Below are 17,007 nucleotides of genomic sequence, written 5' to 3' on the forward strand. Positions count from 1 at the left end.
GATGTTAGCTCAGGGCAAATCATCCTCAGCAAAAGAAAAAGGTATAAAGAAATGTAATGTGGCTTCTTATAGCTAATAATGACTTCAATAGTAACTAAACAAGAATCCTGATGAAATTATTCAAAAATGGCAGAAAACAAAATATATGCTATGATCAAAATTATATTTAAAAATAAATTTGCATACAAATGAGAGAACCAAAAAAAAATGAAAAGAAAGGTTTGTCCAGTATGTACTTCTGGGTAATTTCCCCTTTATTCTAAAAAATGTTCCCTATTGTACTTATAATACTGCTTGACTAATGACTACTTTTTAAAATGTCATCACAAATCATTTCTAACATTTTTACAATCCAAGTTCTAAATATTTGGAGCAAAGTTCCATCTTAAGGATTTAATTGAATTTTTTCTCCAGACTAATTCTAGGCACTGTAGAGTGTTTCAAGGTATCTCCAAGCTAGGAAAGAAAGGTCATCTCTTTGGGGCCAAAAAACAACATCTTTACTTATCAGCAAATGCCCTTTTGCCTAAAGGTTCGATGTTGTCACCAAACAGGCTGAAAAATAATCTGTTCCAGATGGTGTCAAACATGTCTTTAAAGACTCCATCTATGTTGTTGTTACGGTTTGGCTCATGTCATCCTACTCTCAAAAGTCAGAGGGAGTTTTCTCAGCCCAGTAACAACGGATGAAGCCAAGGGGAGAGCACTCACTGTGATCTTTCCGGCTCCTGTGAAATCCAAGCTGAGAATCTTTGTTGAGGCCCATTCCCCAAACTTTCGTCACATCCTTGGTTTTGGAGGACAACAGTGTGAATCCATAGCCACAGGCAGCTGATGAAATCTGAAAAAGAGTTGCCATGAAGCATTAACTGATTTGTGATACCAGCAGTGTGACCTGAGATAGACTGCTTAACCTCTCTGTGTCTGTTCCCCTCTATGTGAAATGGAGCTCATAATAGTGTCTCTCTTAGGGGGTTGTTGTGAGGACTAAATGAATTAACAAAGCCAAAGCCCCTACAGTAAATAGCACCTCACTTAAGAGCGATGTCACATACTCACTATTATTATAGGCGGTAGTTGGAGAAGTATCCGGTAGAGGAGAAAACTGAGGCTCCTAGAGACTAAGTAACTCACCTAATACAGTCACACAGCTAATAAGTAGGGGCTGTCTGATTCCAGAGTGCACGCTCTGGACCCTGATGCTGCACTGTGACACTCTCAACCCTGCCATGAAGAAGAATTCATAGTACAGCTACAGTGAACATAACACATTAACAGCCCAGTGACTTTGTTGGGTGTTTCACCCGCACTGTTATCAATCTCACCTTCACTGACCACATGAGGAAACTCAGGCTTCAAGTGGGGCTGAAGCAAACCAAAGGCAGCAGGCTTTAGAGTCAACCCTGTTCCCATGAACCCAGTGACCACCTCCTGGGATAGTCCTGGTTTACACTTGATGTCTTGACCTTTGCTCTCAAACAAACTGGATGACAAAATATACAGTCACTCTAAAGAGCCCCCACTCTCTCTTGGCTGTAAACAGTTTATCACAGGCCTCTGCAGCTGATCTCAGAGACTACACATACATCTAACCTTATCCCAAGGAAAACGCCAGCTTATCACTGATAATGAACAAACATGAGGAAATCTCTTTTAGTTTCAGCATTTCTTGAAGAAAGCTAGCTAAATATTTCCTTTAAACTTGATTTGATGATGACTCGTTTAATTAAGTCACCCCAAAGTGATATATCCCACCTTTTGCCTTGTGGTATTTTCTCTCCTAACATTCACAGGGCACATATACACATGCACCCTTGTGTTCATCAAAAAGCCTCAGTTCTATGGCCTTCTGGAATGGCTCCAGCTCCAAAGAAATGGCCCACTGGGGAGGCAAGAGCCAGCCCCTGACCACAGGACAGGAAACACAGAAAAGAAATGACTTCAGAGGTGAGGCACAGCACACTACGATTATTTTCATTGTTTGTGGTAGCTGTCTATTCAACATTCACCAAATATTTGGTGTGGACCTGCTGTATTAATAAATCTACTAGTAGGTGAAAAGACTTTGAAGAATACCTGACACAGAGTCAGCATTAAGTAATGTTTGTTATAATAATGCACCAGGAGAGGACTTCTAACTACAGTGGAATGATGTTAGTGAACCTCTCACCAAAAAGTAAGTAAAAAAATGGACAAAACTGAAAGAAAAAAAAAAAACAAGCATTCCAGGGCTCAAAAAACCAATCAAGGGAAATAAACTGATAAATTATTCATGAAGGCTGCTAGAATTACAGGTAAGAATAGCAGGAGTCTACAGACTTCTTGTCTTGTGCTGTTCCATCCACCCCAGTTCAGGTAGCACAGAAGGCTGAAAAGGGTCTGGCTGGCCGTGAAAACCATCAGCTTCGTTGCCAGAAAGGACTGAGTTAATTTGGGGTGGAGGGTGAAAAGCTCAGGCCCAGCAGCAAACACAGTAGGGAACAAACAAGGAAAATCCACAACTCAGGTTGCAATCCTGATTGGGGCAAGAGGACAGCCAGAAATTTAATGGGAGGATACTAGAAATGAGAGAGCCATCAAAGGCTCTGCACACATCCATGGCTGACTGGGAAACTGCACAAATGAACAGAGGAGCCCTGAGCACCCAGTGGGAAGCTAAGCCAAGACTTGAGAACAGGCAAAACTTTGATGTGGTTCCAACCTACACACAGAATCAAAGGCAAAGGGTAGAAACCCTACAAGCTCAAGGTGTTTGAGCACAACCTCTGCCCAAATTATCGGCTGACCACAAAGGTATGCAGATAGCAGGCAACCATCAAGAAGCCAGGCTGAAACAAACAAAAGAGGGAGGAGGACAAAACAGAAATCTGAGCAAAGACATCAGTGACCAGGCACAGAAGGGGAGACAGCTTCTCCATAGATTAAGTCTACAAATGTTACTAAAGAAGAAACTCAGAGGGAAAGATATCAGAATCCAAAGTTTTATAAAATATCATCAAGTTCCAGTTTTTAACAAAAAAGTACAAGACATGAAAAGAAATAAAAGCGTGACCTATACTGAGGGGAAAAAGCAGCTAACAGAAACTGACAAGAAGTAGACCCAGATGTTGGATTTATCAGACTTCAATGAACTATTGTTTAAGGAATATTTTAAAACCATGTTCAAAAAACTAAATGAAAACATCATGACAATGACTTTACAAATATGGACATTGAATTCACAAATAAAAACATCAAAAACCGAAATGGACGGGCTGGCCCAGTGGCATAGTGCTTAAGTTCCTGCACTCTGCTTTGGGGTCCCAGGGTTCAGGGGGTCAGATCCTGGGCACAGACCTACACACTGCTCATCAAGCCATGATGTGGAGGCATCTCACATACAAAATAGAGGAAGATTGGAACAGATGTTTGCCCAGGGACAATGTTCCTCACCAAACAAACAAACAAACAAAAACCTAAATAGAAATTATAGAGTTGTAAAGTACAATAACAAGATGAAGAATTCACTTATAGAATCAACAGCAGATTTGAGATGGCAGAAAGAAGAATCAGTTAACTTGAAGAACTATCTCCAGAAATTATTCACTCTGAAGAACAGGAAAAATAAAATTGAAAAAGAACATAAACATTGCCTCAGAGACCTGTGACACAGTATCAAGCATATTAACATTTATGAAATGGGAGTCACAGAAGGGCAAGAGAGAAAGAGGTAGAAAAAAATACAGAAATACTGGCAGAAAATTTACCAAATTTTATGAAAAACATAAATCTACAGATCAAAGCTGCTCAACAAATCACTGTTAAAACTGTTAAAAGACAAAATCTTAAAAGCATCAAAAGAAAATGGACTCATCAAGTACAAGGCAACAACAATAAGATTAACAGCTAAATTCTCATCAGAAACTATGGAGGCCAGAAACCAGTAGAATGACATATTCAAAGCAATGAAAGGCAAAAACTGTCAACAGAGCATTAATTCATTCCCCAATAAAGACTGAGAGAATTCACTGCTAGCAGACCTGTCTTAACAAGAACTAAAGACATTCTTCAGGCTGAAAGGAAATGACAGCAGACGGTAACCAAAAATCACAAGAAGAAAGAAAGAAAGTGAAAGTAATTACAAAGGTAAACATAAAACACTGCATAAATATATTTTTCTTCCTTAATCCCTTAAGAGATTTAAAAGACAACTGCATAAAATAATAATTATAAATTGTATTGTTGGGCTTAAAATATATAAAGATGCAACATATATCACAATAACCACACAAGGGAGAGAGGAGGAAATGGAGCTATGTTGGAAAACAGTTGCTATAGCTTCCTCAAGATTAGGTCACTATTGACCTAAAGTAGATTGTGATAAACTAACACACATTGTAATCCCAACAGCAACTACTAATAAAAAGAAAAAAAAAAAACTCAAGAAATATATTAAAACATACAACAAAGGAATTAAAAGGGTCCACTAGAAAAATAACTATTTAACACAAAAGAAGGCAGCAAAGGAAGAACCGAGAAACAAAAAAGACATACAGAAACAAAGATTAAAATGGTAGATGTGATCCAATCACATTGGTAATTACAGTAAAAGGACATGGATTGAGTGACATCAGTGAAAATGGTGGAGCAACAAGAATGCTGGCAAACATTGTCAAAATCAACTTTTTCAAAACTCTGGCAATGAACCAAAGATGTGAAGCAATCTGGGGAATGTCTACTCAAGAAAGCAGCTAAATCACAGTAAGAACAGGAAGCTTTGCTGCATGTTAAATTGACCTATTCCCATCCACCTCTTCTCAGCTCTGCGGCAACCCTGAAAACCAACAGCTCACAATTACAGTGAAAACCAGCAGTCTGGCAGCCACTGGATGAGGCAGGATGGGACTGGAGCAACTTGAAAGCCCCATTCCCAGAGAATTCTCTTTGATCTCTCTGGTGGTTCCCTGCAAGACTCCATTCACAAGGCTCTATTTACTCGACTTGACCCAGTTGTCCCCCAGTGCAAACAGCCCTAGGGACGTTTGTTGAAAACAATCAGAGGCTAATGATGAACAGTGAAGTTACCTGAGGTGGTGGATAACAACTGGAGGAAACAATAGGTTAACCAAAAAACTATCAACTAACTCGACCTGATACCTATAGAACACTCCACTTAAACAACAGCAGAATAGACATACTTCTCAAGCACACATGGAACATTCTCCAGGACAGACCATATGCTAGGCTATAAAACAAAGTCTCAATGCATTTAAAAGGACTGAAATTAAAGCGTGTTCTCTAACCACAACACAGTTAAACTGGAAATCAACAAATAAAGAAATCAGGAAAACCATAAATATTTGGAAATTAAACACTTCTAAATAATTCATGGGTCAAAGGAGAAATCAGAAAGAAAACAGAAAAAAATACTTGAAGGTGAATGGAGACAGAGGAAATACAATGGATCAGAACTCATGGGCTGCAGCTAAATAGTGCTTAAAGAGAAAATTATAACTTTAGCTCTAAACTTTAAAGCTTTAAATGTAGCTTTAAACACTTACATTACAAAAGAGAAAAGACCTCAACAATAGCCTAGCCTTCCAACTTAAGAAACTAGAAAGAGCGACTAAACCCAAAGCAAAGAAAGGGAATAGTAAAAATTCAAGCAGAAAACCATGACACAGAAAACAGAAAGTCAGTAGAGAAGATGTATTAAACCAAAATTTGGTTCTTTCAAGAGATTAACAAAGTTGACAAATCTTTAGCTAGACCGACCAAGGAAAAGAGAGAAAGTACAAATTACCAAAATCAGGAATGAAAGAGGGGATATCACTAACAACCCTATAGAAATTTCGAAGGAAAACACATCAACTGAATTTCATTAAAATTAAAAACTTTTGCTCTTCAAAGACCCCTGTTAAGAAAATAAAAAGAAAAGCCCTACCAACAGAAAATATTTGCAGATATCATACATGTGATAAAGGACCTCTATCCAGAATACATAATAACCCTTACAACTCGATATTAAGAAGTCAAACAACCCAACCTCTCTTACATCCAGAACATAAATTCCGTTTCTATTGATCTCCCCTTTGCAGTTAAAGACCACTTCTTACTCTTGACAGAAACGCCGGAAGCTAAACTGGTTACAACTGCTCCTCTGCCATCAACCACCAAGATTTCCACAACCATCCCCAAGCAAGAACCTGAAACCAGTGAACAGCCATTGATGATTAGGTAGCTGGTAGCTCGGTTTTTTGTAATTACTAATTATAGCTTTTAGTTGGTTACCCACCCATTGTTAACTGTGCTGTTTTGGCAATACACTATGGGACTCCCACTAGGTTCCTAAAGATAACACCTCCCCAGTGCCTGGGTCACCATGGCAACAGATGTCTGAGCTGTTGTTTTTCAGGAATTAGGACCCCTTGTCCATTTCAGGCCAGTTCACACCACCAACCCATCAACTGGGCCTGTGCAAATGCTAAACAACTGACCTTTTTTGACATCAAGAAGCTAAAAACTCCACCCTCAGATCACGGTAATGTGGCCATTTTGTGACATGCATCCTATGAGGAGGCCTGATGCTTGACTACCCTTGCGCAGATCATCAACTACCTCACTTCTCCTTAACTCCAATCATCTATTCCTGTCCTTCAGACCGCCCCGCCCCCTTATTCCGTGTCCCTGAGACCCCATTTTCAAGCAGGCAGGGCTGAAAGTGATTCTCCTGCCTCCTCTCTTGGCCGCCTTGTGATTAAATCCCTTCTCTTTGCAAACCGATCCTCTCGGAGAGTCTGATCATCGTGTGGCGGGGGAAATGAACCTGGTTCAGTAACAAAGCTGCGCTAAGCGTAGTTTTGCTCTTCTGAGCGTTGCCTTTGGAGATAAGCTGCCCTCTGGTAGCTGTACTTTGCTGCCATCTTTTCAAAGCTAAGGCAACTCAGAGGCCTCCTGCGCAACCACTCTAGCGTGTCTAGACCCTTCCTCCCTCCTCTCTCATGCCTGTATTTGCTCCACTTAATACTTAACTTTCCCACTTCTTCACCGACTCCAGGCGGCCGGCAACGTCCCTCGCCTTTTGCATTCGCCTTTCCTAACATCACAACTTCCAAGTCAAGACGGCCGGAGCGCGGATCCCACTGTATGTCCTCCCACCAGCTGTGGGGCCTGGGACCTGTTCCTCGACCTCTCTGAGCCTCCCTCTCCTATCTCAACTGTGGTGACAACCCTGACCCCCGAGTGACATGCAGATGGACCAGTCGCTCCATCATTGTGGGCTGCGCCCCTACAGCCTTCCCCTTTGGCTCCTGCAGCCGCTCGAGGGGCGTCCTCCCGGAGTCTGACCCCTACAGCGTCACAGCTTCTCTAAGAGGCCGAGGGGCCAGGAAAGAGCGGCGGAGGGAGGAACGCAGGGGGAGACGGGCCGTCCGCACCTTCTGGTCCAGCTCCAAGCGGTAGGGCACCGGCTGGATCCTGCGGCGCGGACGCGAGCCGGCGCGGGGCGTAGGCCCGGAGCCGGGCAACACGAAGGTGGGCACGCCGAGCGCCCCCGAGAAGCTGAAGCCCCACACGAAGATGCGGTCGGCGCGGGCCGCACGCTCGCCCACGTACTGGACCACGGGAGCGGCCGCCTCGGCCTCCGCCGCCTCGCGCCGGCTCCGCGAGCGCCCGGCCGCCGTCCAGTGCCCTCGCCCAGGGCCCGGGCAGCTCAGCCGGCGCCCCAGCCGAGCTCCCGCCGCCAACACCGTCAGCGCCATTCTCTGCTTCACGTCTCAGCGGCCTCTGGGCGCCGCCATCTTGCGTGACCCTTGACCCCACGCCCCGGCGTATGCGCTGGCGGCCTGTTTCCTACTGGCTGAAGGCAAAGGCGCTGAGGACAGCCAATGGTTCAGGGAGGCGGGAGGGCTGGGCTGGGCTGGGCGGAGCCGGGGACCCGGATTCTGCCGAGTGGACCAAGGGGTTCCGGTCTTGGCCCTGCCAAGTAGTGCGCGATCATCCTCGGAGTTCCAGCTCCGCCTGAGCTCAGCTGGAGCGCAGCGCACGTTTCCCGAGCATCTGCCCGGCTCGTTGGGTGCAGGACGCTTTTCTTTTGCGAGGCCCTTTGCTTCTGGGCATCAGCGGGGAGAACAGTCGAGGGTAGCTTATCCTGCAAAACTCCAGGGCAGTGCCATCCCCTGTCCTGTTTCCTCCCTTTGCCACTGTCCCTTGTCGTTTCTTACCTGATTTTGTCGGGGCCTTTCCCCACTGCCATCTGCTACCAGGCCGCTCAGTCCGTGCTCCAGCCCCAGTGAGCTAGAGGGTAGCTCCTACTGTTGTCCTTGCTGCCCAAACCCCTGCCGGGCTTCCCTGCTGTCATCGCAACGCATGCTCCTCCCCAGCTTACCTCTGATGTGAATTAAGGCTACCCCAGGTAGAGATGTCCAAGGTGGCCTGGCCTACATGCCATACTATATGAGCCGGTGGATTTTTTTTATGGTATGAATTAGGGCTGCCCCAGGGAGAGAAGCCCAGGGCATCCTCACCTACATGCCGATCTATATGGCCAGATTCGTATCTAAAATTATATGACCGCACAGTAACCAGACCCCATCTGCACTGAAATCATTTAATGACTTTACATCATCTTTTCTTTTTCCAGTAAAAATAAGTCATGTACCCATGCCTTATAAAATTAGCCCTAACCCTCAACTCAGGGCAACAGCAGAAGCTCTGACTGCCCGTGGGTCCTGTCCCCATGCTATTCTATACTATTCTTTAAATAAAAGAGCACTACTGCCAGATCTTAAGAGTCTAAGAAATTTTTCTTTCGACTCCTCAGCTCACCGACCCCGCATCATTTCTGGTGGCCCGTACGGGGAGCTTGCTTCATCGGCTTGTGAGTTCAAGTTCTGGTAAGTGCCCTTTTTCCTTGTGCCTCTCTCTTTTTCGAGGATGGATCTAAATTCACTTCTCCATCGGGAACTTTCTTGGATGACTGTATGAATCCACGTTTGCTGCCCATGGCTACTCTATGGGGCAAACTGTGGCATTCAGCTTGAAGAGAATCAGTACCTTAAGCCTCAGGGTGATGGAGAATGAATTCATCCATTCCTTCCTGACTCTGTCTCTAATAGACAAATTTTACATGGGCACGGGTCAGCCACTTAAGTCATTAGGACGGTCGCCAATCTCCAAGACTCCCGTGGAAGGTTTCTTTTCCTAAGGCTGGATTGCAATCCCTCTCATGGTGCCTGACCACGCTCTAAACTGCGGGAAAGTCCCACTCGGGACTCCAGTTCAAGGGAAGTACCAAACTCTAACCTTTGGTTGAGTATGGGAACCCCTTCTTGGGAGAATGGCTCCAGGCTGCAATTGGGTAGAATCTTCCCCCGACTGGCGGAAAATTCCTCACTGTTTTTCTCTATCCTTTTATCCTGGGGACCATTCACCAGGCACCTATTACTGCCAGGCATAATAGGGAAAATGTTCAAGGGATGCCCCCATCATCCCTTGCTACAGGAACCCCACTGGGGGGATTTTCAAGGTAATGGCTCCTTTTCTTTCTCCTTTTCTCTCAGGGACCATTCACCAGGCCTATGCTGCCAGGAAGAATAGGAAAGATGTTCACCAGGCACCTGTTACTGCCAGGCATAACAGGGAAGGTATCCAAGGGATGCAATGCCGGGGGACGCCCCCATCACCCCTTGCTATAGGAACCCCACCATAGGAACAATGGGTAGGACGCTGCCCTAGGTTCAGGGGGGATTTTCAAGGTAATGGACCCGTTTCTTTTGTCTCTCTTGGAGTTACAATGGCCACTTTCGTCTCCTTTTGAGCTTTGCAACCAGGAAACAAAGAAATCTTTAAAGAATCAAAGGCTCCACCCGTGGGAGCCCCCACTCTGGTTTCTGGGCCTGATCACCCTGGTGACCCCAAGTGGGGTGCCTTCTCTTGGCAGTTGACTCATTGAGTATTGTAGTCACCTACTGAGTCTGCTGTGAGGGTAGGAGACCTGTGATTCATTCTGTGAACTGTCCTGCTGGAGTTGTGTGCCCCAGCACAGTAACTGTTGTGTGACTCTTGTCTTGATAACCCTCTGGAAGAGGCCAAGAGGGCGAGGTCTGATCTCTTCTTTTCCTTTCTTTGTCCGTTTCGTTCATCACCTCCTTTGTTGTCACCAGGTCAAGTTTAAGTTTATGCTGGACCTGAGCAGAACCTGGACTTTCCGTAAAATCAAAACTTAAGCCTTTTGCCAGGGACTTAACTCTCAACCCTGGTGCTGGGAGTCCCAGCCTCCAGCCAGTTCCAGACCTTTTCCTCCTGCTTCCCTGCCTCAACCGTGCTGGCTCGGAGACAAAGTGCCCAGGCTGAGCGAGACTTGACTAAATCTTATAACTATGTCAACACCCACAATCGGACTCTGCACCCTTCTCCAGTCCACTGTCAGTCGGACACTGGCTTTACCGCCATGGGGAATGCCCTAAGCATCCCCAGAGACTCACTGCTCGGGTGCATTCTAACTAATTAGAAACACTTTCAATTGGATGGGTTATGCCCCAGAAATTCCAGCTGGGAGAAAACTTGAGGGGTTTCTCTGTGGCTTTGTGATGCAGTTGGACAGGTAGATCAACCTGGAATGTAATTTGAGTTACAATCCAGTTTCTGGGAAATCAAGAGCAACTGTCCTTAGAAAATCCTTGCAAGACTGGAAATACAGCTCTAGAGGCAGTTCAGATTCCACCTAGTTCCTTTATCACGAAAAGGATTATCATCTCCCCTCTCCAGGAACTACTATCTAGCCCATCACTAATTCATAAGACTGAAGAAAAAAAAAGAGGAGGGGAGAGGAAAAACGGCCATAAGCGTGCCCTTGCAAAAAATCTAGCATCTTGAGTGTCTTCTCCACAAATATTGGTAAAAAAAAAAATAGCTGTGCAGTCTCTGTGTACGTATGTCTTATGTATGTTATATGTGTGATATTTTTACCTCCGGATGGTATGGCCAAAATTAAGAGCTCGGTTTAATTGGCTTAAAGTAAGCACTTACATAAATTCTAAATGTAGTAGAAATTAATCCAATGTCTTTCAAGTTAACTTGATGTGAATTAACCTTTGGTAAATGAAAGCTTGTTTAAGTTTGTTGGTTTGATTGAAAATAGTCTTCTTCTCAGAGTTGTCAGTATTTGCATACGATGCAGGCATGCAGCCTGGGTTTACTAGTCAAATAAGTTCACATTGTCTGTTAAATTCGTCAGCAAAACAATAGCTTTAAATGATGACCAGTTTTGTCTAATGTCTCATGAACTTTTTGTGGGTACAATAACTGTTTTATGGTCTGTATACTTGGAAAAAAAAAACAGCTTCCAAATTCTTTTTGATAACAATCTTGAGTTTTGCCAACTTAAGTTAAATGATAAAAATCTGATCATCTGGGTCATTTTTGGATTGGATAGCACACAAGCATTACAGCTAAACTTATTGAAGTTATCTACTTTTGGCTTCTTATTGCAGAGAGGCTAAAAGTCTTTGGGTCTGTTATTGTAAAGTGGCGTGTTTCTAGAAATTATGAAGTGTTTAGAATGCTGATGTAAAAGACAATTCATAATTGCTTATCTTTTAGTGTTTACTAGGGTCTGTTAATGGTTAAAAGTTCTAATTAACATATATAATTAAAGCTACTGGAAATTAATAAGGAAAACAGCTCTGTATTCAAGGAAAGTTAAATATGTTTTCAGTAAAGAGGGTATAAAGAATGGAAGTATTTTTGCTTGATGGGTTAAGAAAGATAAATTTGTCCTAAGGTACTAGAAAGGAAAAAAAGAAAGACTTTGGGACAAATTCTGAAGGCAAAAAGAAAGTTGTAGAAGGTTTATGAAGGAGAAATTCTGAAAGGAGTTTTATGTCTGGTCAAGTAGACTAAGATTAAAGTAAATCCAATTAAGTGAATGAGTTTTAATGTTAAAAATAAGCTGGTACAGAAATTAAAATTTGGTTTTCTCTCAAAGGATAATTTTCTTGAACTTTTGGCCTGCTCTAACTCTACCTAAAAGACAAAAATCTATGTTTTGTTAAAACAATTTCCTATATTCAGAAAGAAAGAGGTCTCTTCTAAAATTTTTTGACTGTGTTGTTTGCTCTTGACTGTCTCTGTTGTCACTTTGAATGGATACCTGAGCATTGTTTAACAGTGAGTGTTGTTTCCTATTTGAACAAGTATTTTAAAAACTTTTGATATTTTTGACAAGCTTCTCCCTCAAAAATATTCAAATCCTGAATGAAGGCTTTCTTTTGACCTGGTAGATGGAAGAAAAATTTCTCTGAGGATTTTCAGAGGGCCCCTGAGACTTCTCAAAGAAATTTGCTCTCTCTTCCTTTAAGGAGGAAAAAACTAATTAGGCTTATTTGGTCTATTAAGCTACATGGGAAGCATTGTCAAATAAGTGATGATAAACTTCCTTAGGTGGTATTATGTGGGTAAATGCTATTGATATAGATGTCTTAAAATTATATAGCATTCCTAAAATTTTGATCTGTCCTGGTTATCAGTCATAATTCCAATTGTTATCTTGAAGTGTTGTATGTCACAGAAGTAGTCAAGTTTCTTTGCTCATTGCCCTTTTGAGTCTTGTCTATTTGCAGATAGTTGCTGTTTTACTCTGATGCTTTTTGCTTTTGCAAATATGTTTCGTCTTCAGAGAAATTCCTGGAAAGGATTCTGACACACGATTCTAAGCTACAAGTTTCTGATAAACTTTCAGATTGTAAAACTGAACTGGGTAAGAAATTATAGAATTCTAACGGAGAAACTGAGCTCATAGATCTGCTAACAGAAGATTAAGCTCAAGAACTGATTATACAGGACTGTGTGAACTGATGAGGATGATTATAATTTTTTATGACTTCTGTTTGGAATATTGTTGTTTTGATGTTTTGTTTTGTTTTCTCATATTTAAGGAAATATTTTTCTCTTTTCTCTTATGCTATGACTTACAGCAATTTAATGAAATATACCTTTATGAGCAAAACTGAAGCATTTATCTTTTTCTCCCTACCTGATCCCTCCAGAATTTGGAAACTCTTTGTGAGTATGGTTATTTCATGGCAATATAGTTATTTGCATAAGTTCACTAAGAATTTGGTCTCCTTATAACAGGACACATTGGTTATATTACCCAGGCTCTGACTGGAATGTCATATTTGAGAGAAACATACAGGTTCGGATATGACAAGACAGCTTTTCAGGAACAAAGAGCGGACTTTCTGGAAATAAAGCCACTTGGAAATATGGGCCTGGTACCTTCTTTACAGAGATTCTGGCAATCTTACCCAGTAAGTAAGGAAGCTTGCTTATCTGGCAGGTGCAAGGAACCTCAGAATATTTTGGGGGACCTCGAGAAGAGAGAAATCCACCCAAATCTGTAGATACTACAGGCAAAATCTGACGGCAAGTCCTTGGCTTGGCTTTTCTGGCCTCGAGAGGCCTTCACAGTTCAATCTGAGATTCCTCATAAAAAAATTCCAGCAAAGCAGATTTTTAAAAGCCTGGATAATCAATTACTATTCTTGCTGCTCTTATGTAAATAATTGGACCAAGTTGTATTGAAACTACACTTTATTTGCAAACCAGTTAATCTTAATTTGGCTATCTTTGGTAAAAATGAGGGTGATTTTAGAGAGAAAAAATTATGTTTCAGTAGAAGCTATAGTAGGCATTCATGGATATTAGATTCTAGCTCTTTTCTTCCACAAGATTCATCTATTACTAATCATAATGTCTCCTTGTGGCCATCTGTCTCTGATACCTGGGAGTTCCCTGGCCACAATCAAACCTTTTCCTTCAATACTACTGCCCAAATACTAACTAGATTTGCCTTGTCACAGTTGGATCATAAACAACAAGTTCCAAAGGTAAAGTCCCCAACTTATCGATACACACAGGATGGACTATATCAAATTTGGGACGAGTATATTTGGCTCACTCCTACTAGTGGTCAACTCAGTCAAAAGGCCACTCTATGTTGGGAACAAACCAATTACAACTGTGATACATGCCCTAATAGCACCCGACCTATGGGAAAAATTCCCCATTATATGTGTTCTCATATCAGAGCCTTAAGAAATACTGATTGGTTTGGGACTGACTGGGATAGACGGCTCAGCATGCATTGATTAGCCCCTAATGGCACTCAGTGGCTATGTGGCTCCAACTTATGGCCTTGGCTGCCACATGGATGGATTTGACGATGCACTTTAGACTTCGTCTGGATGCAAGGTGGAACTACATTTACTGTATCTCCTCCTGCTAACCTTCCCAACCTGCAACAGCACTGGACCTGCTCTGTCTTCCACTGGTATGACCATCTTTCCTCAATTTTCCTTCCCCAATTAGGAATCGAAAGTGTCATCTTGCACATGGAAGTCCTAAACAAATTTACTATGAAGGCATTAAATGATACACAACATAGCTTTTTGCTGCTCGATTTAGAAGTATCCCAAATGCGTAAGGCAGTCCTCCAAAACCGAATGGCACAGGATGTCTTGACAGCAGCACAGGGAGGCACTGGTGGCATTATAAAAACTGAATGTTATGTCTATATTCCTGACTACCATCAAAATATCTCTGGCTTCCTATCTGATATGAGCAACCAAATTAAGTCCATGTCTGACCCTGCCCTATCTCTAAATGATTGGTTGAACTCCTTGTCAGGACCAGGTTTCTGGACTACTATCAAAACCTTATTCATTAGGTTAATCACACTGCTTGTATTTTTTATTATAATTTGTTGTCTGTTTCATTGTCTTCTGCATGTCAACAAAGTTTGACCTCCTGGACCACCTCTTGTCAAATGATTCTCTAGACTCCAGAGGCTCTGTATGCCTTGTCAGCCTTGGACTCCATGGGTGCAGCCATCCAGTCCACTGAAGCTCCTACCTATACCTATGGCCCCATTTAGGGACAGCTCTATGACCTTGTACAGCCGGAAGTAGTTACAGAAGACAGATCATAGTCCATATCCCCAAAAGAATTTGGGCCCAAATGAGTTAAGGGGGGGTTTATGATGTGGATTAAGGCCGCCCCAGCTAGAGAAGCCCAAGGTGACCTGGCCTACATGCCAAACTATATGACCCGGTGGATTTTTGTGGTATGAATTAGGGCTGCCCCAGGGAGAGAAGCCCAGGGCATCCTCACCTACATGCCAATCTATATGACCAGATTCGTGTCTAAAGTTATATGACCGCACAATAACCAGACCCCATCTGCACTGAAATCATTTAATGACTTTTTACATTATCTTTTCTTTTTCCAGTAAAAATAAGTCACACACCCATGCCTTATAAATTTAGCCCTAACTCTCAACTCAGGGCAGCAGCAGGAGCTCTGACTGCCCGTGGGTCTTGTCCCCATGTAGCAGCAGCAACAGCTCTTCACTGCCCATGGGTCCTGTCCCCATGCTATTCTGTACTGTTCTCTAAGTAAAAGAGCACCACTACCAGACTTTGAGAGTCCAAGAAATCTTTCTTTCGACTCCTCGGCTAACCGACCCCGCATCAGGAGCACCGTGTTTTCATGTTGTCTTCCCATCTGCAGGGGCCACAGCCTCAGCAGAGCCCACAAGGAGCACCCAGGATGCAGATGCGGGCTCCTGTCCTGCTTGAGATGTCTCTGGACGTTTGTGGAGAGGGACACAAAGGTAACACAGGGACGCCCGGGGTGGGGCAATCCAGGCCAGGCCACCACTGTGGTCCCACTTGGACAGCCCTACGTCCCCTCCCGGGGTGTGTGCATGTGTGTGTGTGGATGTGTATGTGAAAGGGTGGTTTGTGTGAGTGGACAACTGCGAGGAGGAGCAGGCTAATGAGGGGTTAGAAGCCTGGTGGGCCGGGCCCATTCCCAACCCAGCTCATGGCTTGTCAGGTGGGACATGGAGTGCCGGGCAGCACCGTGTGCCCGAGATTTATCCCGAGCCGCTGAGGTCTATATGTATCATCCCGGGGAGAATTCTGCTCAGACACAGGTTGGTGCCTGATCTGAGAGCATTAGGTGCAGAGGGCAGAAGACAGAGCAAGAGCAGCTGAGCAGGGCTCTGATGCTTCTGGGCTGGCTGTTGGTCACTGTCTTTGCAGAGGTCCACTCTAGGGGACACGGAGTCCATCTCCCCGAGGGAGGAGAAGCTGTGCAGGAAGAATGGAGCGGCAGGCGTGGGGAAAAGGCCGGCGTCTTCAGTGACTCTTGTCCAAAGCTCAGAGACAGCACAAGACCCAGCACATGTGCAGGGAGAACAATCATTTTCAGCAGCTCCTGCAGAAGAGCAGGAGACAAGTGGGCCCCATGACGGGAGCAGGGAGAGCCAGGCCCTACTCAAGCTGGTGCAGGAGCCATGCAGCCGGCTGTCATCGAACCAGCTGAGCAGGGAGAGCCATCCCCTGATCCTGCTGCTGCCCTGGCTGTGGAGCTGGATGAAGATGAGGCGCTCAGGGACCAGGGAGAGCCATCCCCTGCTATGACTCCTTCTTGGTCTGTGGAGCCCGCTGAAGATGGGGCCATGAATCAGGGAAAGCCATCCCATGCTCCAGCTCCTGCTAGGGCCCCGGGGCAGGCTGAAGTTGTCACCAGGGAGCAGGGAGAGCCAACCCCTGCTCCAGCTCCTGCTGGAGCCCTGCAGGGGGCTCAGGCCCCAGCATTGGCCCCAGGAGAGCTCACTCTCCAACCCCCGTCATCCCCAGCTCCTGACCCATCTCTTCCACCTTGTCCCTCAACACAAACTCCCTTCCTCTCCCTGCTTATTCTGTATGTCTGTTTAGCATTTTTTTTTTTTCGTTTTTCTGGCTTTTTTTGGTGTTTGTATAAATTTTGAAATAAATTGATTTCTATTTGAAGAACTCTGTATTTTCTCCCTTTCAATTGTACAATTCCTGAGCGTTAAGTACAGTCACAACGTTCGGCCTCCATCACCACTGTCCAGTTCCTGAACATTCCCTTCACCACAAGGGAAACCTGTTCCCAAAGCGCTCATGCCCCGTTCCTCCTTCGCTCCCTGACAACCCC

At 44.0% G+C, this 17,007-nt stretch overlaps 3 protein-coding genes across 6 annotated transcripts in view; 1 reads left to right on the top strand and 2 right to left on the bottom strand.

Annotated features, from left to right (window-relative positions):
- Positions 1-7,830, bottom strand: part of RCC1L (RCC1 like) — a 35,435-nt gene extending 27,605 nt beyond the window's left edge. Inside the window, exons 1-2 of one of the 2 annotated variants that reach the window (XM_070567620.1) lie at positions 7,416-7,830; positions 712-841 (exon numbers count right to left, since the gene is read on the bottom strand). In XM_070567620.1, the coding sequence (XP_070423721.1) occupies positions 712-841; positions 7,416-7,739 (454 nt within the window). In that variant the 5' untranslated portion in view covers positions 7,740-7,830. The remainder of the gene's footprint in view (positions 1-711; positions 842-7,415) is intronic. The other variant, XM_070567621.1, reaches the window with a different exon arrangement.
- Positions 1-17,007, bottom strand: part of LOC103561889 (olfactory receptor 2AE1-like) — a 122,124-nt gene that overhangs the window by 47,661 nt on the left and 57,456 nt on the right. The gene's annotated exons all lie outside the window — the stretch shown is intronic.
- On the top strand, positions 7,811-16,841 carry LOC139074961 (uncharacterized). The gene is made up of 5 exons (XM_070568925.1): positions 7,811-7,814; positions 7,850-8,053; positions 8,801-8,873; positions 15,550-15,652; positions 16,086-16,841. Exons 1-5 carry the CDS (start codon positions 7,811-7,813, stop codon positions 16,464-16,466), a joined length of 765 nt encoding a protein of 254 aa, XP_070425026.1. The 3' UTR covers positions 16,467-16,841.

The sequence above is a fragment of the Equus przewalskii genome, chromosome 12, assembly GCF_037783145.1.
Source record: "Equus przewalskii isolate Varuska chromosome 12, EquPr2, whole genome shotgun sequence".
NCBI classification, from domain to species: domain Eukaryota; kingdom Metazoa; phylum Chordata; class Mammalia; order Perissodactyla; family Equidae; genus Equus; species Equus przewalskii.